Source organism: Centruroides vittatus, unplaced genomic scaffold, assembly GCF_030686945.1.
Source record: "Centruroides vittatus isolate TY-2023 unplaced genomic scaffold, ASM3068694v2 contig_460, whole genome shotgun sequence".
Classification (NCBI taxonomy): Eukaryota; Metazoa; Arthropoda; class Arachnida; order Scorpiones; family Buthidae; genus Centruroides; species Centruroides vittatus.
Genome location: NW_027122256.1, coordinates 3,089,621 through 3,115,062, shown reverse-complemented (window position 1 = coordinate 3,115,062; position 25,442 = coordinate 3,089,621). Strand labels below are relative to the sequence as shown.

The window sequence follows — 25,442 nt, the reverse complement described above, 5'->3', positions numbered from 1 at the left end:
AAAGATTAAGAACAAATTGAGTTAATTTTGAAAAAAAAGTACTTAAATTCAAGATCGAGATACATAAGATAATTTATTGGTTTGTTTTAAATATAAAATAATAGAAATTATTAAGCATCTATATAAAGTTTTATTTCATTGCATTGTATTGAATGTTTATTCAAAAAAATAAATCGAATAAAAATAATGTAGGAGCAGAAAATAATTAAAGATTATCCTTTGCAGCATCGATCCAATTTAGGCATAAATTCGTTTAGTGGAGAAAAAAAATATAATTTGCAGTTTTCTGAGTTCTAACTCTTATTGGACTGTGACATAAATCTCGATTTCATCTATAATAGACACATCAAACAGCAAAAAGATCGAGTCGACAATGTAAAAATAAATTTCTTTCTTTCTAACCCTTTAATTTTTAATGAAACATTTATTAAGAATTTATAACTAGTTATGAAAACCTACAAAAATAAATATTTGATTCGAATCCTTCACATTAATAAAAGAATTGTTTATCGTGAGACAATACAAAAGAAGGGTGAAAATATTTCAAAGTCAATTTTATTGGAATTGAAAAGATGCAAAGTTGGAGTATTCACATCTTATTTATGAAGAAATTTTTGCATTTTATGTTATTCCATAATGCAATTTATATTTATTGCAAAGCGTTACTTTATAGTCAATCATAATAGAAAATAGTCTGCAGCTTCATAATAATATGCTGTAAATTATGTAAAAATGCTTTGCAAAGTTGGTATTCGAATGCTAATTAGCAAAACTGAATACGGTAAACTATATTACATAAAATCAATTACATCTTACGAATTTCCTTATCCTAATTTTCAGATTAAACAGAAAGCAATTTGTAGGAACATTATTAAATAGAATTTTTAACATATCTTTGTACGTCTGTTGTCGCAGGATATCGAAATCAGAACATATTTCAGAACCACAATAAAGAAGTAATATATCATTTTCTATTCATATATAATGCAAGTATAGGTAATTCGGTCACCATCTTTAGAACAGACTACGTAATAAAATCGTACAGTTTTATTTTAAAATGTTGTAATTACCAATTCTAACTTAAGTTACTTGTAATAAGATTCGGTTTATGATGTACGTAATAAATATTTTTGACGGTTTTTCACATTTTATTTCTTTCATTATATTCTTATTGATTTTGTAGCATTACTATCTATCTACAAAATATATCAAAAAAGAAGAAAAAGCATAATGAAATTAATTATATTGGTATTTATCGTTTCTCATAAATCTTACATTTTATCTTTCAACAGGATTAAAAATAATAGTATGAATACATTTATTATTTTAAAAACAGAAGATTTTGGCATAATTATAATTATTTGATGAACGATTTAATTGAAATACTTATGTATAAAAATAAAACTTGATATTTTCTATTGAAATGGATATCATTATATTGATACTTCTCTATCAGTTGGCTATTATATAAATTCTAATTTACATTTAAATTTTAATTCTTCTGCTTTCCTAAGAAGGCTGCAAGTCTCCCACCTAATATTTTAAATTAACCGCGACTATGATATATGATTTAAGGAGATAGACAGCTAATAAAACAGGTTTGAAACAATTATTAAAGTGTATCATTTTGCTAATACTGAATTTATCTATTTAATTTTCTACACAGGAATTATCTCTGATACTATATATTATATCAAATTTCTCTTAATTTTATCATAATTCCAGAATTTCATGTGGAAACGCAATATCGATAACGTGCCAATTAATATTTAATTGTCTTTATATAAATTTCTCTCATTCAATTTAAATATTCTTCAAATAAATTAACCTAATGACAAGTAATAATTACAATTCCGTACCTTATTTTCTTTGTAGGAATATAATTTTCAATGCTATCTTGATTTAATACAAAGATATTTAAAAGTTATATATATCATTTATTTCTAATAATGCTTTATTATAGATAATTACAACACTTGATACCCAATAGTGTCACATAAATTATTATTTGATAAATCAAGATGGATGTTATTTCCAACGGTTACATTGGCGTTATTATTAAAAGGCGTACAAGTAAATATTGCACATTAGCAATTTTTAATAATTTAAATACGAACGAAATTTTTGCTGCTTGATAATCAGTATAATATATAATATATATATATATATATATATAAATTTTTATAGTTAATGCTAAATATTAAATTATAAAAAATAAATTATAAATAGAGAAATTTAGAAATAATTCTTTAAAACAATCATTTATTTTTTATGTTTAAGACATATTCTTACGTTCGAAACAATTAATAAAATTAAAATATTCTTGTACTAATGTTCTTGTAATAATATTGTATAATAGTATTATTATTATCATTTAAAATAATAAAATTAAAAGAGAAATAATTAATTTATTAAATATTTATAACATGAAGCCGAATGTGAAAAGGGATTTTTACGGTTCTAACTTTCAGTAATCTGTAATCTAAAAGTATGTTTAAAAAACATAACCTTTATATATATGTGTTTTGTGTTGTGTAACTTGTAACTCCTATTTTTAGTTGGCTGAAGAGGGGCATGAACTGCCCGAAACGTGTACACATACGATGAACACGTATCAACTAAATAAATATTAATGATGAGATTTGCCAAGTGTCTGATTGAATACAATGAATAATTTGTGTACGAATTACTTAAATATTTATAAATTAGATACTTTCTGGAAAATATAACGTTTCCATTAATTTCATTTTAAAACCTTGGAAGTTATTATTATAATAGTTACCAACAATTGCTAATTATTTCTCTTTTCAATTTTATTTCGTCATTATCTTTATTCCTTGAGTATTATTCTCACATTATCTTAAACAAACAGAAATGTTCTTCTTACCACTAATACAATAATTACGGGGCTGATGAATATGTAATCGTAAATGTCTCTATTCTGCCAGAAACATCTATTTAAATACAGAATTTTAAATTTTATTATTCGATTACAAATAAAATATTAAAGAAAATAAAGTATTTTCATAATACGTACTGTTTCAGGAGAGACGAACTTTCATCGTGAGAGATGAGAGGCGAGCACAGGGACTTGACGATGACCCACACAATAACTATCACAACTGGTAAACCTTAGAGGAAATCGAATTAACCAATTTCTATGAAACGAATGTCATAAGTACTTTATGATTTTATTCAAATTTAAATAAATATTTAAAAAAATTTTTAAATATTCTAGTTATAAAAATAAAGTTGTCTTTTTATTCCACTGACTAAATAATCCAATTTAAAGTCTTTGTTTTTCTTTAAACAAGAAAAAACAGAATCTAAATATTAGAAAGATATAAAATAATGACAAGTGGATTTTATTTCCAACTATAATTAAAAAGAATTCTCCCGAGTCGTTGCAATTGCTATTGATTTCTACTTCCATCACTGTGTAAACAATAACCCGAAACAATATCAAATATTAAGAACATACAATAACTTACTGATACACATAATAGCACTTTTCAATTGTAATCACCATACTTTATAAATTAACGATTTAAAAATCTTAAGAAATATTGACAATTAAATTTTAGAAAACTAATTTTTATTCATCTTTACTCATTTCTCTGACTATGAATAAATTAAACTAAAACAATATTTTCTAATATAATTTTATATCTTATATTTATTCACACGGGTGATGAATGACGGTCTTTTCACTTTCTCTTCAAATTCTGTTTAGAATTTCACGTGTTGAATCGAAGATCGAGCAGAAGAGAAAACGTCAAAACAATTTCTGAAAGAAAAAGAATGTTTTTTTTTTCCTGCTTCAGTAACGTCAATAAGAAGAACAAAGAAATGGAACCTTTCTTCCAGCTATTTTTTGTTTTTGTTTTTTGTGTGTCCAGGATTTTAGAATAATTCACCCGAATTAATTTAATAAAACTAAATTTTATAATTTGAAAAAAATATATTTTAATTTCTTTACATCTAATGTAACTTTATTTATTTTTTTAAAAATTATTTTATTTTAATATAAATAATTGCTAAATATCAATTAACTATTATAAAAATGTTTACAAATTTCTCAATTTAATACTATAAATTTTTATATTGAATTGAGAAATTAAATTTGTATTAATGATAATAATTTGGATTCTTGAAAAAATATAATTATTTTTTGCAATTTTTATCAAGGACTTTAAAATATAAGAAATAATTATCTGACAGCTGAAAAATTATTAACATGAAAGTGATTGCTAAAAAGAAACTAATTGTAATTTATTGCATAGTTTACAAAGAGTAGTTTACAATTTATTTCTTTGTATATATACACAAAGAGTATATATATATATATCTTTCATTTTTATGAAAGTCTACATTATTAGGAAAGATTTAACATAACCTTGGAAAAAACACATATTTTACTCTTCTATTGAAAAACTTTAAAAAGGAAATCTTATGAATTTTAAAATTATTGATCGTAATGTTAACATAACAATTACATAAGATGAAAAAAATCTTGTCTTAACAATATGCAAAACTTTACATTATAAAATATATATATTAAAGTAACTTATTCCCGGATGACACGAATCATATATAATTCTCGGTGTTAATACAGTATTTAGAAAAATGTTTAAATTATTCTATAAAATTAAACGATATTAACAAAGTATTAAATTCCATATATTCAACCTATGAGATGAGATAAAATAATATAAGATAAAATCTTACTCGAGAAGTAGAAACATTTTGGCCTACAACTCTATTCATTTCTGTTTTTGTAATAAACATTCATTGCAGATATTTATCTACGCATTTTAGATATTATAAATTAATTATGAGAAACTGTTTTAAGTTAAATTAATTTAATCGTAAGTCACTTTATTATTTTCTTATGTGGTAGAGAATATTAGAAGTATCTGCAGAATGATCAAAAAGTTATTATGCTTTTATATTGTGTCTATTGTAATATAGATGCACAATTACTTTTTAACGACTTCATACCATTTCGACTAAAAATTATCATATATCTGATGTTTTAATTAATTACTGTAATTAAATATGTGTTTCTATTAATAGTACTTGTGTACTTATCTTTGGAATAGATCTTGATTTTTTATTTTATAGTAAGATTTTCAACTAGATATATAAAATTTCTCGTGTAGACTAGCCGATAAAACTTTCATATCTTGTAATAAAAATGTAATATTTTAGAGTATTGAATAACAAAAGTGAAAAATAATAATGAAAATGGAAAAGGAGACAAGTCTAGTGAGCAAAATAATAAAATAAATATTTTCTGATAATTCAATAAAATTTAAGAATTATAAATTAAGGAAAGACTGACTCAAAAATATTATTATACATTAACAGAAAGAATAAAAACCCACGTATAGTAAACAAACATGAAAACAAAAAAATTTAGTAAAAATAATTACAATAAAATATTAAGAGAAAAGACAAAGGTATTAATACCTTGATAATATTCAATGCGTTATAAAATAAAATATTCTATTATCGAAAAACATTTAGAAAAAAGTTTGAAAAGGATGAACATGAAAACGTATTGGATATTCAAATGTTTAGAATATTTTATTCTTGTTGAAGTAATGATTTTATAAAAATTGGCTTAATAAGTTCTTTAGAGCCATTTCTAAATAATAAAATTTGGAATTCAATACCACATGTAACTAATTACCATTTCAATAATAAAATAATTGAAAATCATATTACAAATGGATAGGAAAATGTTCAATATCTTTCTTTGTAAAATTTTAATAATAATTACGCCATCTCAATTTAAATTTATTATAAGATAATTGAAAAATAGGTCGCATTACATATATGTTAGTTATCTAAACCTGCCTGAAATATTAATATTTATAGAAAAATTTACAATAAAAACCTTACAATTAACGAAGTTGCAATTTGTTCCATAAAACGGAAACAATTCTAATTAACTGAATAAATTAATAATATAATTAATTTTTCTATTCGTGCTGAAAATAGTTTAATAAATTAATTTATTAAATGTAAAACATCGAAACACCTCTGTTTAATTTAAATCAAACTTCAAATCACAAATCGAAAGCTGCTCTCTGTTTCGATCAGTATAAGATATTAAATAGATATTAAATTGTTTCTTATTTATTACATATGCAAATATTAAAGAAATTTAAACTTATCATCATCATTGTTATTAGGTTTCTATAGTCTGGTATGAGCCATTAAGTTATCAAAGTTCCGTTATTCCTTTCTAATGCCTCATTTATCTACCAGTATCTTCAAAGCACAATTATTTCAAATTATCTTAAAATTATAAACACTTTGAATTTTTAGTCGACTGTTTTACCTACATTTCGATATATTTTATAACCTTATTTTTAGAATTCCATAATAGGATCAAATCATTTTATACATTTTCTTATTATTTTAAGAGTAATTTTTCTTAAATCTGTTTCTTTAATTTAATTTCTAACTTCATAATTTATGATTTAAATATAAGGGATTATAAGTACATTCCTATAGTATTTGTTTTATATAATGACAGATTTCTTATAGTGTCTTCACTAATGTCCAAGTTCTGCGTCCAAAGAAAAGAATAAAGTAAGACACCAACCAACGCCGAACTATCGGGCTAGAAACGGATATATAATTGAATAAAATTGATTAATGCGCTAATCAAACATAATCTGGCTTAAATGTATACTCATTATTTGTCCTCCACACTCTAACATATCATGTGGAGGAACATAATGTTAGAATGTGGATTCCAGTTCTGTTTGGGAACAACCGGAATTCACGATAGAAATTCGTCGCTGAAGACGATGTTGTCCAACCCTTAGCAACCTAATCGCGGTACTACTTCAAACGAAACCGATGGTTTTGGAGTGCTAATGGCAGAAAGCGGTCGACGTTTATGTAAATTTGTCGCTGCTATTCGCCTACCAATAGTAAGAGAAGCGACAGAGTTCAAAGAGCGAGGCTTCCTCTTCACGGGAATGACTACGCATGGTTTTCTTCCAGCCATCACACAAAGACAAAAAATGAACTTCTTCATCCAAAACTTTCACACAACCCAAATATTGACTGGCCATGGGAATCTCCGAGCTTATTTATGAAGATTCCTGCAGAAAGGGAATAAAAAATGTGACTGCTCATTGAGGAGAAATGAAAATACTATCCACATACTCTACATTTGCAACAAATATAGTGTTCAGCGGAATCAGCTCATCGACACCCTATACCACCAGACTTCACTGGCCCTGTACAGCTAAAGACTTTTTCCTAAACAAGCAGACCTACAGTGCCCTGAAGACTTTCGTAATGGACATTGGTGTTACCAACCCATCTTTCTAAGATCATGGTTTATCTTCGTCACCTTATTTCTCCCTATGTAACCTGGCCAAGCGGCAATTAAGGGAGTTTTCTTTGTGTTCACGCGTTGTTGTTCATTGTTCGTGTTTTATTTTCTGTTGGGTAGCCCCTTGGTCTCTAAGTGCAGATCATCTGTTTCGCTACCATCAAGAGCTACCATTTGTAAATCCAGCAGGTCTAGTCGACCGTCTCTTGGGTCTCTGATTGGGATGTTTCCCCATTTATTTTCTGTACTACATGCGCATTGTTTTATGGGTATTGTTTGTTTGGCAGCCTCTTCTCCAGGCAGGTCTTCTGCCGTATCACCTTAGGGGCGTGGCTTGTTAACCCACTGGGCTTAAAGGCAGGCCGTATCTTGTGCCCTTTCTGGGAAGTGTTCCCAAGCTGTATTGTATTTTCGCGCAGTTTCTTCGGGATTTATTTGTCTTGGTTGCCATGCGTTTGCCTTCTAGTTGGCCATCTTCCTCACCTTGTTAGTCCTTTAGGCCTAAGTGTAGGCCGTGCAATGGGCCCGAGCTGGAAAAGTCATCTAGCATGTTTTTGTATTACTGCGTTTGTTTTAATTCCAGGTTATAATGTTCTTTGTTTGTTGCTTATTAGCAGCCCCATAGTTTTGTAACGTTTGTCAAATCGCGATGCTGCATCCCGTACGCATTTTGTCTGCCTCGCGAGAGGCAGCACCATAGGTGTCCTAGCCAAACTGTATTTATGTTATACATTCTGTTTACGTATGGGCTGTGTCCCATGTTTTGTAATTCATTTAAAAAAAAGTCAATAAACGGAGCCGACAGGCGCCATGGGTCCCATTTTCACACTTTCCTATCATTCTTTGCTTTTCTTCTTCCTTCTCGCTTCCTCTAAAACCCTTCGTCCTTCCTTTTCAAAGGCTATGCCGTATAGGTTCGGCCTTCTAACACTTTTCAAGTATGTACCATGTCTCTGGATAGCGCGCAAAGACTCCGTTGCAGCTGTTGTGATTGTCTCATGATTAAACAATAATCTCTCGATGGTCTGTCCGGCGCCTCAGCCTGTCCATAATGAATGTGTACCCTAACGTATCCATTGCCCCAATACCTTCTTGCCAATCAGGTCAGAACGAACAAATGACGGCTATTAGGCGAAACGGATATCCTGCTTTCCTCAGCTCGATGATGCAGACTTTCTCACAATCTCCTCGCTGTTCTGTACAGTACATTTGATTGTGTCGTACAGGTATGCCTGGTTTTCATACCTCCAGACATTGGGTACACTGAAAATTCTGAACGAGCTATCCCATAAAAGGCTCTTCTAGTCTTTTATGCTGGATACTGGATACTGGAGCAGCCATTTTAAGGTACTCAGGATGCATTATCTAACATGTAGTCGGACCACAATAGTAATCATTTACATACTTGTATGAGAAATAGCTGTATGCCGAGTTTTGCAGTAATCATACAATTCTATCTGAGGTTTGAAATCTAGTCAGTTTGTCAGACAAATAAGATAAAACGTCCTTTTCCATTTTATGTCATAAAATTGTCAATAGTAGCTTTCTCGAATAACTTTTCAAGTTTATTATCCTGAAATTTTCGTTTTGATATTGGAATCAGAATCACTGTTCTTCAGTCCTTTAGCCAGTACTATTTTACAGAAGTAATTCTGTATTTTTGTTAGACCATCAAATGGAAAAGTTTATTTTACAAAAGAAAAGTAACATATATTTAAATTAGAAACTTCAGAAAACTGATGACGTTAAGACGTTTCTAATTGATTCTGTAGCTTTTTAAACTTTTTTTAGAAGAAAGGATATAGTTCCCATTAACAATTATGTCTTTCTTAAATCCGATCCATATAAGTGCTCAATTAATTTCGCATCTTTCAAAAACTTTAATTTTACTTTTCACAATTGCTCCATTTTCATCTTTGATGCACTAGACTAAGAATAATGATTTGATAGGGACTTTGTTCATTTTTATATTTATCAAACTTTTTCCAGATTCAGTTATAATTCTCTTGTATTTTTATTTTAAATGTTCTTCTTGATTAATATTTTAATCTTTGTATAAAATGTTCTCATTTTAAACTCTTGTCTGATTTTAAATTGTGTCGCTTGTTATATAAACATCATCTATGATGTACTAATAATGTCTTTTTGACATTATATTTCGATTCGTTCAATGAATAACTGGAAATTTACTTATATACCACTTTGGAAAATTATTTAGCTACCAGATATGGTAATTACTGATATTTTAAATTTACTAAGGTTAAAATTTTATCAGTTAAATTATATTTTCCATGTAGAATTCATGTACAGGTACATTTTCTTTAATCCTTACCAAAATAAAAGCATTAGCAATAGTTAATTTATTGTCTTTTCAAATTCGATTATATTTAAACCTTTTTATTTTCTTTCATCGTTCAAACAAAGCAGGTAAGTTCTATCTACATCACGCCGAAGCCAATTTTTTGGCATTCCAATCACTTTATTTAAAAAAAATAATAAAAATTTCAGTACTTGAGAAATCTCGTATGTTTGTTTGTAAAAATTCTCTTAACACTTGTTCATCGCATAAGTTGTATAAATCTAGATTATTGTAAGCTTCTCTATAATTCTTACCACTGTTATTCAACTTTATAGATTAAAATCCCTCAAATATTTCATGATATTCGTGTGAGTAGGAAAATTCTTGCTTCTTCTCCGCTCGAACACGTTGTTGAATGAAGCAATAAATTTTTCTTATGCATCACTATTTGTCCAGATTGTGATCGTCTTATTTCGTATAATCCTAAAATGTGCCATTTTTTATCGAAACAGTTATATCACGTTTTAATATTTTGAGTTACCCATTTTTAAATAGATTTCTCACGTTCCAGGACTGTCCTACGATAAATTTTTCAAAAAATAGGCTTTGTTTGATAGACATGAAAATGACTTTTTATGGATGCGCTACTTCTCCATTTTCAACAGTGATGGATGGAAATTTATAAACATAAAATGGGTATTTATTTATTAAAATAAAATGTGATATTATAAAATTTGATACTGTTAATGTATAAATAAAAGTTTTAAAGGAATATAGAACCTAAGACAAATTATATCTTTCGGCACTCGTTTACTGAATGTCATCAACTGATTCTTAAGGTTTGAATATTAAATATGTGTCATAATTATTTTCATACAGTTTTATTTATTAGAAAATATAGATACGTAAAACTTAATACAAAACGAATAAAAAGTATCATATTAAAAATGAACTTACCCCATCCAATTCCCAAGTAAACAGAAAATTTCACCATGTCAACTGAAAATGTCTTTACAACGAGAATATAAAGATAGAGACCTTCTACAAACATCCAGAAAAAGTTAGTGCCCATCAAGTATGTTAACATTATAATAAGTAAGCAGGCTATCTGTAATAATAATATCACTGTTTATACATTATCAAATAATTTATATTTATATAATTTTTTTTTAATCAAAATTTAAAACTAACCTTTGTGGCCACGGGTGAAGACGAAGACTGTAATGTTGCTGTTATGATCCATGTAAGATCATTTAGAATGTAAGTAATCATCAGATTTGTATGAATTGTATTTCTTAAACATCTGAGATCTCTAAACCAATTAATATCAAGTTTAACTCTCTCATAATAATAAATTTACGTTTTTATATTTTGATAATTTATAGATTAAACTACAATGTATGAAACTTTTTCGGTAAGATATTATTACTTTTTGTACGTTTTTAATAATGTATGAAAGACTATTCAAACTATTCAGACGTTTTTTTAGTTATAAATAATAAATGTAAAGCACTTTATAATTCTTATTTAAAATTAAAATAATTACATTTAACATTTCAAGAAATTAATTTTGTTAAAAGCTTACTTGAAATAGAGGAATATTGATAATGCAAGAATCAGAGCAATCAAGGATAAACTGTAACCAATGTAATAAATAGTAGTACTGTATTTAATATCCAGAATATCCTAAAAATAGATATATAATCAACTTTTAAAATTTAAAATATATTATTCTCATTGGAATTTAAGTCGTAATAGAAATTAAATTAAATCTCGATTAATTCCGGTGTCTCTAAATTAAACAAAGTGAATTTAAAAAAGTAGAAATACTTGAAGTAAACAATTTCGAAAGCAACTAAATAAAATAGTTTTATATAATTAAATATTGATAACTATGTTATTTTACTGTTGATTCCAAAGTTAAAATTACATTAATTTTATGATGAAATTAATTTATGTTATTGTTCAAACATATTTCAATATCCTAACCTTTGATAAGAAATATTTAATTTTTGAAGATCAAGATGGATAAAATTTGTGTTACACAATTGTTTCCTTAATAATATAATTAAATTAAATTAAAACCTTTATATGATTATATTATAGAGAAGTATTTTATTCAATTTAAATTTGATTATTGGTAATAATTTACATATATTAATATTTTGTTAGTAAATTAAATTTTTATTCTTTATATTATAAATAATGTTTCATTTATACTAATTAAATAAAATAAGGCTAATTCAAGAGTAATAACAGATTGAATTCATCATTGAAAAGAAAATTGTCTAATGGTCTTTGTGCACCAAAAAAGAAATCAAATACAATTCATTTAGGAACTATTGAAGATAAAAATAACGACTGGATAATGATTTTCACTCACTTCGTGTACCGCAAGTAGGGCTCGACAGCCAGAATAATTCGCTTTCTCTGCCCATGTTCCATTTACTTCGCACATTCGAGTAGCATTCTCTACAAATAAAAATAGTTTAGTATTCTCCCAACATCCAACTCAACAAATATCAAACATTAACGTCTATCATTCAATAACAACTATGAGTAATCTCGTTAAATAAACTTTTTAAATTGGTATTATTTAATAATTTCATTAAAACTTCAAAAATGTTTTATTATGTAACTTATGCAACGATCAAAAAATAAACTATCTTTAATCACTTTCAATTCCCTTGCAACATTGGCTATCATTTAAAAACATATTCTTCAAATTTTTAATTAGAAAATTAGTTTAATAAATACTAATTTGAAAAATAATTAAAATTAATTATATACTGAGATATTATTATTTTAATTTAGAACTGTAGAAATTTAGAAAATCATTTCGGTCAAAATTTACAACAAATTTATATACTGTAATTTCAAAATAATTAAATAATATTTCAATTATTTTTTTACAGGGATAAACTTATTTTTAACGAATTATTTAAAATTAATCACAATCAATCTCAAACTTAAATTCTTTTATCCACTTTTTACAGTTTAAGCTTTGGAATTTGTAGTTGACTTTAGGAATTTGATGAGCAAAAAACGAAGACGTTGTTAGAAAAATTACTAAAAAGTCATTGTCCAAACAACAAAAATTATTTAAGAAATTCAAGGAAAAACAAGGAACAATTGCTATATTTTATAGTATTCTATAAGTTCTTAACATCATGTAAATAAAAAAATCAGACATTTAACAATGTCAGATTAAGTTATTATACTTAATAATAGCAAATGCTATTTATATAATTCAATGTGTTTAACACTGTGTTAAAAACATTATTAAAAGATTTTGAGTGCTTATATATTATTTCATTTTAAGCCTGTATTATATGAAAAACCGTTTTATCAGTTTTTCTTTTTCTTCTTTACGTATATCTAAATTTTAATGCGTTTATATAACTGCATACTGCATGCTGAGCAATACACAAGTACTTAGTATATTTATAACAGTCACATGTCTAATATAAATATAATAAATTGTTTTTAAATATTGTAAAGATGTGTTTATATTTTTTTTTTTTGTATTCTTTGTGTACCCAGAAAACATATTCAATAACTAAATTTTTAATCATATTTGATTAAAGCGAATAATGGAATATTTAGAATTTTTATTTCTCCTTTTATAGAAATGTACTTAAAAGATTTTTTAGGTATATGTTATATGCTTATATAAGCTACAAAATATGCTTAAATATGTTATATTTAAGCATATATTATTGTCTTTGATTATTTAAAGTAATTCATTAGTAATGCTTGAGTTATTATTATTATTAGCCGAGCTAGAGCAAACGGGTTAGTCAATTTTTAATTAATTTTCGTATAAATAATAGATATCTCTAAATAAGACAGACAGATAACAAAAATAATCGGATAATAATACAACTTTAATCAAAGTTTTAATTAACTATTGCCCAGATTTCGACCTTGATTGATCTAATGAAATTGAGTAGTGAAGGTACAACAAGTATTGTCATTTAAAAGTAAATTGTTTAACGGTTCTAATGGTGTATTTTATGGTTTGTTTTCAGTTGGTAAGTATTTTACTCAAATGGATAAGTCATTGAATGTCCCGGTAACAGCTGTCTCAGCAAGAGATTATTAAACTCTATAAAAGATAAGGCAGTAACGTCTTCGTTTGCAATCAGTGGGCGATGAAAGCCGCATATCCCACATTTAACACCCTCTTTAAGTAAATGCAATATTGTTAGACAAAAATCAAGAGAAAATAAATTATGAAATATATTTAATAATTTCCGTCAAATATTTAAATAATTTTTTGAATTATTAATTAAAATAATACATAGAATTTTTTAAAAGTTTTTTCATTTTATTCTCAAATTTTAGACACGTTAATAAATGTTAAAAGCTAATTTATTTAAATTTATATATGTATTCAACACTTATTATAATATGATTGATTAAAGTATAGTTAACTTTTTAATTTTTAAAAACAGAAATGAGCATTTAATGATAATAGTGCAGCCTGCTGATAAATAATTTAATCAGGTGTTTTCTTACATCAATATTTCTTCTTTCTGCCACAATTTTTGAAAATATTTCAGAGTTCATTTTTAGCATAATATTAATTTTAAAAAGATGAAAATAACGATTTGACTTGTTTTTAATTAGAATAATTAACTGCATTATTTTTAATTCAAACTTATTGTCACCTATTTAGATTTTTAAAAAATGATGCAGACATAGGCTTACATATTTGAACTTTATGAAAGATTTATGATATAGTAAAACCTCCTCATGTCGAAGTTTAAAAGAGTAAAAAAATCCCGATTTTCAGTTAAAGAGTTTTAAGTTGATGAATTTAACAGCCAATTTTCTCAAACTTTTCTGTGGCCATAAATTTCCCTATATGAAGCTGTCTTTTTAAGAATCTGTGTATAGAATGATTACAAAATTGTATACAGTTTTTGGCGCTTTCTCCTCGTATCCCCGCGTATCCCAATCAGAATGCCGGTAACATAATGTATCAATAAAAGCATGTCGATGTTATAGTGTTGTGTTCGGCATAATCATCTGTATTCACGCGGAATATAAGAGAAAATGGAGATCACATGCCTATCAAAAGATGGAGGTTATATGGGAAATAGACTAGAATGAATAGCATCGACAATTTCGACTTAACGAGAGTGTATTATATAGAAAACCCATTATATTTTACCCGGGATTTGTAGGGAACTTCGAGCTAACGCAGTTCGACTAAATTCGGAGCTTAGCTAATTACACTTGAAAACTGTACCTAGTTGAAAAATTATCTCATAGACGAAGAACGTAATTCAAGCTTAAAGAAAAATTAAAGGCTTATCGTATTCGTTCTCAAATAAAGCAAAGAAGATAATGCAAACTAGCTAATATAGCGCTTTTAATAATATCAACCAGTAACGTACCAAGTTTCATTTAATATTGTGGATGCTTTTTAGTAGTATTTACCGTAAACTATCAATATCCGTATCAGGCTTTACAGTGTGTTAACAAGCAAACTGCACAAGAACTAATGAATGAAAAAATTCTTACAATAAACCTGAAGAACAACTTTTTGACAGACAAACAACCACATAGATATTTTAAGAATCAAACATAAAAAATACTTTAGAGTTTGGAGTTTATTTATATTACGAAGTTTTGTTTTATTCTAAATGAATGCAAAGATTAAGAAAGTCTTAAAATCGATATTTACCCAAAAAAAAAAACGATTTAAAAATGTTAGAAAGAAAACAAAGAAAAATTCTTTGATCTCTTTTCAACATTATTTTTTAAAAGCTAATGAGAAAGCAACCATTTATTGTGAATTTCCTGACATGAAAGAAGGGGCTAGTCTAGAAAGAAGATCGAAGCAGTTTCAGTTTTGTAGGTTCAGTACCTGGTTGGAATTGAAAAGGATATGAAACAGACTTCTAAAAATTCTTTGTCATAATTCTTTTCCAACAATATGCCAGAAGAAATAATTTTCTACTTGAAAAATGTAGGAATTAGGCAAATTATAAATCGAAATATATAATAACTATGTTTAATTTCTTTTTGTTATTATATTCTAAATCTTCGTCTCTGAGATGATAAATACTTTCATAAATATCGCGAGGAAATGCATAAATTAGCTGCAGTATACAATAATTTTTTTCTTAATTTTAAAACTTATTTTCTTAGCATAAATGAATATAAAACATATAAAATAGAGAATGGAATTTATATTTTGTATAATAAATAATGTCATTCTTAATCTTAAAAATATACTTTTTAATTGCTATAATTCGGATTATATTTATTTCAAAACAAAAATATTTTAGTTAAACTGTAAAATAATTTTTTTAATTTATTTAATTAACATATTAAAAATAATCGATTTGAATTAATTATGGTGTAAAATATTCAGTAAGAAGAAAATAAGCAAAATTCTAAAGTTGTAGACCATTTAAATTTTTAAAAGACTTCAGAAATCGGAAATTGATAAAACCTTTTATATTTCAAAGGCTACAGAAGAATGTTTTAGGGGCTGTTCAAAGGCTGTCAGACAGAAGGGAGTGGAGAGGTTGAACTTGAATGGACACCCTTTACTCATACAGTAATAAAGATTTTGACGGTGGTTGAGTTTTGCTGGACGACCGAAGAGGGGAGAGGGTTACGGAAACTTGGACAAACTGAGACAATGGGGAGAGGAGGGAGTAAAAATACGAACGTAATTTATGGATATTCTGACTAGCTCCTAAAGTATAGCATTCTTAGGGGTTAGTCAGCGCTGGCTTTAAAATAATACGAAATGTAACTTTAATTTATCTATTTATTAAGCTCTGAAATAATTCTCATATTTTTCCTACATAGAAAATCTAAATACTGTACATTTATAAGTTGTTTATGTTTGTTTCGGATATACATTTTAAGCTTATTTGATTTTTACAGAGGAAAAGTGGATAGTCGAGGGCCTAATCGGCCTTTCTAGTTTCGAAGCCACTGATTATTTACATATAATGTAATTTTTAATGTTTTCATTTGCATTCAATAGCAATTACAAGAATTTGAAAAATAAATTAATACTTGTATTTATTTATGAAATCATTTCAAATTTAAATATTCTAGTTTTTTGTCATTTATATGAACTTATCCATTTATAATTAATTTTATAAATAAATTAATATAATCAATCTTTTATTGTCAATAAATGTTTAGAATAAAATATAATAAAAATTTTAACATTGTGAAATGATACAGCTCTCCTGTATTTAATGTAACATTTACTCTTTTAATTAATAATTCTGAAAAAAGAGTCAGATTTTCCGAATAATCTCAAAATTATTCATAAAATGGTATAATAGAATTACTTATATAAAGACTATTTGGGATCTTTCGAAATCACTAAAACAATTTTAAATGTATTGAAATTTATTTAAGCGTGATATTTATAAAACAGGAATACCATTTTTTAAATTGAGATTGTAATTTTTATTTTGAAATGTGAGATTATGTGAAACATAATCAGGATTAAATGTCAGATTTAATTTGAAGTTTAATTTTCAAAATAATAGCCTTATGGTAATTAAAACTTTTTTCGTTTCTTTTTCCTCTTCCTCTTTTTTATTTTCTTTCTTTTATTATTATTTTTTAAGCATTTGTTGGCTAAATGGAAAAATGGCAGTCATATTTCTGTTTAATTCTAACAAAGTTAAAAATCGATCAGTCCTCACTCACTTCACCCTGATCGATCTTATCTTCTTGACAGTTTATCAAGAAAGCTGATGACAAATATTCAAATGAGATCGGTGCAAATAATTCGATTTGTTTTATAAAATTACAATTTGTTAATTAACTTGTAATTATATAATATTCGTTAAATCCTTTCAATTATTTGAAATGGCTTAATTTATTTAATTACAAGCTGAAGCATGCTTAAATTTTTAAGTGAAATTAGATTAACTTATTATATAATACTTATAATTTATTGTATTTAATAAATTATAGAATTTTTGCAGTTATATTGATATGCATTTCATACGCATATTAATATTAAAATATTTGAAAAAATTATATGATGTATTGTTTTAAATAATTATTAAAAATGCTATACTGTATAATATATATACTTATTATTATATTAAAAATGCAATATACATAAATTTCCCCCATTTATTTGAAACCCTTTCCAAAATACAGCCTGATTATTTGATAGTGTGGACCAATGCCGAACTTCGACTAATCGGGGTTCTAGAGTTTAAAAGTAAAGTAGTCTTTCCTTTAAAATATAAAATTTATTTATTTTAATATATATTTTATGTGAAAATATTTAAAGGTGTTCTCAGAGATTATCTATTTGAAATCTACGAAATATTAAGAATGAAAAGAAACTGAAGAATCTGATCACAACTCATAGAATGAGTTATCGATTTCGTTTTCGGTGGTCAAAATTAACTTTAAAAAATTCATTTCAATCAATACTAAGTAACTAAATAAAAGATTTTATCTTGTAAGTGAAATTTAAAGATTTATTTACTCTAAACTGATTTCAATTGATTACATTTATTTTCTATTTTTCCCGTATAAATGAACCATTAAAACTCTCACAATTTAAAATAGCTGCAGAAAATTTATTACTTGAAGACTTAAGACATAATGTATAAACATTTAATCTGTTAAAAAAAATTTTAAAAATTTTGTATTCTGAATAATTCTTGGAATTTCTGACATTTTTATTTATCTCTATAAATGATTAAATATAAGGTTGAGGAATTTAAGTTTTTTCTATGAAAGAAATGAATATATTAATTAAATTATTTATTTCTTCAAATAGTATAAAATAAATTTAAAATAAAGGTTTTCAATAAATATAAATATTTTTTGTTTTTCTGATTTATTTATTATTATTACTTGTTTAAAAATATAAAAATATTTAATTATTTAATTTAACATTACATATAAAATTTATATTATACAGGGTAAACTGTAACCGTTGGCAATAAATTCATATGAGTATTCTACATCTAAAAATTAAAAGTCGTAATAAACGTAAGCCATAAAACTCATATGAAAGGAATTACATTGTATTTCAGTATTATATTCAATTTTAGTATTTTTCTGGTGTATGGACCACATGGGTGTTTCACTAAGGGAACGTCTTCTAACAATTCAGGAAAAAGGTTTTCTATCAAATTCATGAATAAGGCTCGATATGATTCGCCTGAAAGTTTGTTTGGTTTAATTAATCGACACCGAACAAACTCTTGGGGTCAATGAGGGCCATATGAACTAATCAATCGACCTCCAACGATTTCTGCCAAATAATTAGTCGAAAACTGGTGTTGGTGCCAAGATGACAAAACTTCCTGTAACTTATTCTCAGCTCAACTATGCTAGTTACGAAAATTGAATATATCACTTTTTGAAAACATTGTCTCATCCGTGAAAAGAACATTGGATAAAAACAGGTTTTCTATATATTTTTGCAAAATCCACTGTCAGTACTCTATTCAATAATATGAATAGAAAATTGACAAATGTCGAAGACTGGGCATGTTGAAACTAGTAGACATAAAATTTGTTTTTATGCAAAATTCGCAAGGCAGTTGTTTGAATCTTGCACCCGAAATTCATAGTGAATAAAGATTAACGAAGATAACACTCAAAAGTTTTTGTCTCTGATGAAATGAGGCCCTGACAAAAAAAAAAACATCGATTAACTTCTTCGGATTTAACCTATGAAGTCTCATCAATATTTTAGAAGAAATACAGTATTTAAAGAATTGGTTTTTAAATGACTAGTACTATTTTTTACCATTTTTCACTAGTACAGAGAGGGAGATAAGGAGTTTTGCAATTTAGTCGTGAAATCGCTTCACTAGTACAAATTACAGCAGCATTATTTGTTAAATTTTTAAGCACAAATCCATTATCACAACATAACAAGAAAACAGCATAACACAGCACAAAAACACTTAAAGTTAATTTTCTCACAGAGATTTTTACCACAGTTCCAAACTGTCTTCACGCTGTCAGGTGGATATTTGCTATGATTCAAATTCATTGTATGGCCAGGAATAACGCTAATTTTGCATATTTTTTTTTTTAGACGTAAAAACAAAATAGGTTTCAACTCCTTTCCTATAAGTTTTCTTACTGTATTTATGTTTATAGGAAATTTCTGTTAGCTTTTAGGTGTAGAATATGCACATGCGTTTATAATTGACTGTTACAGTTCAGTATGTATATGTAATATGTACTGTACAACACTTGTTCATAAAGTTCCGAGACTAATTCAATAACTCGACTTAGATAAAAAAAAACAGTAAGTTAACATCAAATTCTGTGCGAAGCTATACAAGACAGCCATAGAGACTCCAACGCGATGCTAAGAGTGATGAGACACAAGCGATTCGAGTCGAATAGGGTATGACACAAGATCAGGCCAGTCTTCAGGTTCAAGGAATGAATCGCATCGCAGACATGTACTGGCTGTTCAATTGGATGTCCATTCCTCTCACAGCAAAAAGCGCCACTGACATGTTACGAGTTTTGTCCGCCCTGGTCTGCTGCCTTTCGGAGGTCGAAAGAAATAATGTCAATGACACAAGCGACTCGTGAAATGTCCACTTACTCAAACGTAATCTTGAACCACACAACATTTACTTAAGTCGAGATATGAAATTAGTCTCCGTACTTTATGGACAAGGCTTGTATATTATACAAGCATATCGTATTGTTGGAGAATGAATGACTGTATGCAGTGATTGAAATGATAGGAAATAAACAAAAGTATTATGACATAAAAATTTCAAATTAGAAATAACTTTTAAATGTAACTTTACCTCTTATTTAATTTACTGAAACTGATTTTAATTTCACAATGAAAATTTTTCTTATTTAAATGGTAACAGATGATATTGTAAGTTGATTATTATTTTATATAACATATTTAAATTTTTTTATAATAAATAGTTAATAGAAATAATTTAAATTCTATATAATATAATTAAAATATTTTTTATTTATTAAACAAATTTCAAGAAACGTTATATAAAGATAAAATTTATTATTATTATAAAATTACGTTTATATTTTAAACTTCTATTATAACGATGTACACAGATATATTAAACATATCATATTTTATAAATATGTTAATATGTTAATATTAAAAGCTTAACGCTTAGAAAAATATGTAGTAAGAAAATTAAAAAAAACTATTTCTTTACCAGAGTAGATGCTATGTTAAAACACTGATAAGTCGTGCAAACTTATACCCAAACAAAACTTCACAACAGCTATTCGAAGCGTATAAAACAAAATGACAGAAAAGACATGGCTATTTGTTCAAATCCCAAGAGAGTTTGGATGTTCATTAACACACTTGACCAATCAGTATTAACATAGATCACGTCAAGTCATTACTATAGAAGAAACGAAGGGAAAATATATGCAAATAAAGAGAATTTATTCATTAGTGATTTTACGAGTTAATTACTAAAGCTAAAAGTCGAAAATTCTATAATAAAAATAGAAATCATATCTAATAAAAGTTAATTTAAAATGATTTTATAAAACAATAAACTTACGTGTTACGTCATAATAAACTCCTCTCAATTCATAAAAACAAGGAATAACCGCCAAGGTTTGTGCAGGAGTCATAGGCCAACAAGAAGCACCATCCCACGTATTATTACAGTATTTTACTGACACAACACGAATAAAAAAAATTAATTTCTTCTTTATAAATTATAAATTTTATATTAATTAATTTAATAATTATATTAAACCAAATAGATATACGAAAAATATACATAAATATTTATTTATAAACTAGAGAGTGTTAAAGAAATAGAATGATCAATAAATTAAAACAATTTTTGTTAATTAATTGGTAAAAGAGACGTAAAGAAAAAATGAAATAAAATAAACTGAAGAAGAAGTGAAAGTTTTTAGTGACATTAGATGATATTCTAACACAAAAGCAGAAGCGAGCTTCTGTATTATTTGTTATTTTCTTATTTCAAACTGTAGCCTTAAGAGGATCGAGCACATTCTAACTTAACAACTTAGATATATTTTCTTTAACTGAATTAAAGAATCTTGGAAGTGAATAAAGCACATCACCAGGGGAGAAAAGAATTTCAATTTATGACTTTACCTCAATTAAATATATTGATTCCCATCTGAAATGCAAACTAAAACTTTCGAAAATATAAGAATTTTTAAAATAAAATTAATCTTTATATTTTGTCAAAGTTAAAAATAAAAATAAATTCTACAAGAACGTAAAAAAGAAAGTTATTAATTTGTATCTCATTTATGTTTTATGGAGTTAATAATATCGATTAATGATCTCGAATAAGTCAGATGGAATTTGTTTAATTTAAATTTTATCATTTTATCTATTAAATTTATAAAAATAGGATAGAAAATTTTTAATTCCTTTAAATTAATTAGAACAAAAATTAATTAATTTTAGATGTTTTAATGATATGATTAAAATAGTATCGAATATTTTCTGTGTAGACTTACGCCATTATATGACTTTATAATTATATTTTCAAAATAACTTTAAAAAAAATTCAAACATATTTTTATCTGTAAATTCATTCGATGTTAACTACTACTTATTAACTATAACTTAGTGGGGAAAAAATTTAGAGATTATATATAGAGCTTACAATTGTACAGTTTAAGAGAGAATTTATAGGTTTGTGCAAATATGGTGAAGTACATTCCGGAAATAATAGGAAAAGTGTCGTAAAACTAGCTGACAAAGCAAACAACTCTGCGGAAATTCGATCCAATTTCAAACTCTGTGTGAAATAATAGATAATTATGAATTACCGATTTCTTTGCTCATAAACTGGATTCAAATTTTTTGTAATACCTTTCGTATTTTTTTATGAATGGCACCTCCAATTATTTTATCAAGAATATATAAGATTAGTGACGCTGACGTAGCCCATTACGATGACAGTCAAATGGAATAATACAAATAGAATGAAGAAATGCATTATTGCAATTTCTTTGCACGTTTAATCTTCATTCTTATTCTTCAAATTCTATTATATAAAAGCCATCTGGATTTGATATTTCGAAGGAAAAAAAACATGAAGTTTTTGTAGAACTCTGTTGATTTGATTGCATTATATAACTACAAATGGACTATCTTCTGAATATCGAAAATCTAATCTGCTTAATTTATTTATATAGATCTACAGCTTTTTAAAACGTATATAATAAATATGCTATTGACGTAAATTCCAAATATTCATAGTTCTTTATGAATTTTAGTTACATTTACTTTATTACAAGTTAATTTAGGAAATTATTATTTGAAAATTGAATTTAAGAGTTAGCTGACTTCTAAAATACTTTATATTTTAATTTAAACTAGAATCATATTAGTATTTAACAAAAAAAATCATAATCAAACGTGGTAGAATTTGATATTTTTTTCTTTCTTTCTTGGACTATTTCCTGCATAAATAACTTCATGTTATTACATTTCAATATTTCAATTTATTTGTAAGAGATTCGATTGATTTGACTTTTAAAATCCGTATTTTAAAGAGTTATATGAAATCATTATCATATAAAAAAGTTGTAAACAAGATCAAATTTATAAAATAAGAAATTTAATCCTAGCCAATTAGTCTGAAGGATTTGTTGACATGTAATATTTTATGTACTGTGAATGTAAATACGTCTTTAACAATAATAATGAAAATAAAACTTTTTACAAGAATGGGAATTAAGAATTTATTGCAGAATAATTTTATAAATTATTTATTAAAACCATATTGTGAAATACTTGGAAAAATTTATTTTTATTTTAAAAATATTAACGTTAAAATTAATTAATTTATGTATTTATAATAGAGATTTTTTTATATCACTTAAGATATAAAATTGTATTAAATACATATTATAAACGTTAATTTAAAATGTTTGAAATAATTACTGTAGTTATTAATTAGAAATTAAATAATTCAAATATATATTTTCTTGTACTGTACAATATAATTGTATTCATTTTAATCTCTTTTCTCAGATTTTCTATATTTTAGTATAAATGACACATTTTGAATTAAATTTCTAACTTTAATACAAATTTTCCAGTTGAAATAAATTAATAGTAGGACAGTTTACTTAAATTTCGTATAATATAAAACGTAATAAATCACTTTTAACATAAAGTCACAGTGTCTTTTTGTAGTGTTATTAAATTCTTCCGAGTATAGCAATGAAATACTTTAAATAAAAACTTAAAGCTTGTTATTTATATAATAAAACGTCTTAAAAATTTTCATTGTCATTTGGAAATAGTGCTTTTTATAATCTTAAATATATTTGTAAAAAAGTGGAACGTGTATTGTATTTTTAATTGAATTTATTTTTCCTAAAAATGTATTTCGTTAACAAAATATTTTAAAAAATAGGGAAAAACCGTATAATAATTTAATAAAAGAAAATTTATTTAATAGTAAGAAAAAGAAGGATTAGCTTATATTTTTTATTTACAATAATAAAATTACTTATTCACTTCATTGTTCTAACATAAAACTAAACATAAAATTTTTATTAATTTAAATAAGTAAAAATCAAATTGATTTTATCGTGGTAAAGTATGTGTAGAAGAAAGAGAAAGAGAGCTTGAACTCTTTCCTTTTCCCCACTCCTCTTTTTTATGATTCTCACTCCATAGAATCAATGTCTAGGATGTTGAAAGCTGGCTGTATCGTGATAAAATCTATAAGAACTATTTATAATCACAGATGACATAATATTAACGAGTATATAATGCCTAGGAACACAATCTAGCAATATTGACTTAAGGGAAGAAAGAATAGTAAAAGAAAAATAATAACAAGTATTTTGGATTAATGAATCTTATCTCGTAAAATAATTTCGAAATTTATTAAACATAAAAAAATACACGATACTTAAAACTAAGATTTAAATTTCATAATAAAAATTAATTAAATATTGCTAATAAATGAAAATAATAATTCAAAACTTCGATTGCTTATGACTAAAACTTACCTGTACTATTAATTGTGCTTTTATTATGGATTTCTAAATAACAACTTAATTCTTTGTAACTGTTATTAGCGAGTTGAATCATATCGACTGTAAAATTCCCCCAATCGAAGGATTCCATTTTGACAAATTTCTTTAGAAAAGTCATAAAAATAATAATGTCTTCGGCGCTATCTGCAGAAATAAAATAAAAAAAAAAACAACAATGAGACTTTCCACATCGAATGGATGACTAATTGTTTGTCTTACGTCACCATCACTAATGATAAAGATTGACCGAAAAAGAAAGACTTTAGATATTTTAAATGATAACACCGGAATTCGTTTAATGAAAACTTAATACAATAGAATTGTACAATGTTATTTGCAAAATCACAGAATTTTATTTTATATATTTAAATGGATTTTCTAGAGTTTATGAATTTTTCATTAAAAATAATTATTATGTTACTTTTATTTAATCACTTTTCAATTGCTACTTTATAAATATCGTTTAATACTTATAGTAGGTTTTGTGTAAATTCTTTTAAATATCGATACGTTGTGCAATTTTTCTAGTAAATAAATAATTTTTTCAATAAATAGGCCTATTCTTATTTGGCTACACTCCAAACTCAAGTAGTTAAGAATAACAAAAATTTATTATTGAAAATTGTATTAAATAATGTCTTCTATTTTGTAAATTCTTTCATTATTAACTCGTGCTATATTCACTTAAATTCTAAATTAAAGTAAATTAAAGGAGTTACAAATAAAAATAATCTTCGTTAA

General features: G+C 25.9%; 1 protein-coding gene across 1 annotated transcript in view; it reads right to left on the bottom strand.

Annotated features, from left to right (window-relative positions):
• Positions 1-25,442, bottom strand: part of LOC136977560 (diuretic hormone receptor-like) — a 72,437-nt gene that overhangs the window by 12,864 nt on the left and 34,131 nt on the right. The window contains exons 2-9 of the mRNA XM_067273055.1: positions 24,675-24,845; positions 21,212-21,328; positions 12,043-12,131; positions 11,245-11,345; positions 10,851-10,971; positions 10,617-10,767; positions 3,038-3,131; positions 2,888-2,954 (exon numbers count right to left, since the gene is read on the bottom strand). Coding sequence (XP_067129156.1) covers positions 2,888-2,954; positions 3,038-3,131; positions 10,617-10,767; positions 10,851-10,971; positions 11,245-11,345; positions 12,043-12,131; positions 21,212-21,328; positions 24,675-24,819 — 885 coding nt within the window. The 5' untranslated portion in view covers positions 24,820-24,845. The remainder of the gene's footprint in view (positions 1-2,887; positions 2,955-3,037; positions 3,132-10,616; positions 10,768-10,850; positions 10,972-11,244; positions 11,346-12,042; positions 12,132-21,211; positions 21,329-24,674; positions 24,846-25,442) is intronic.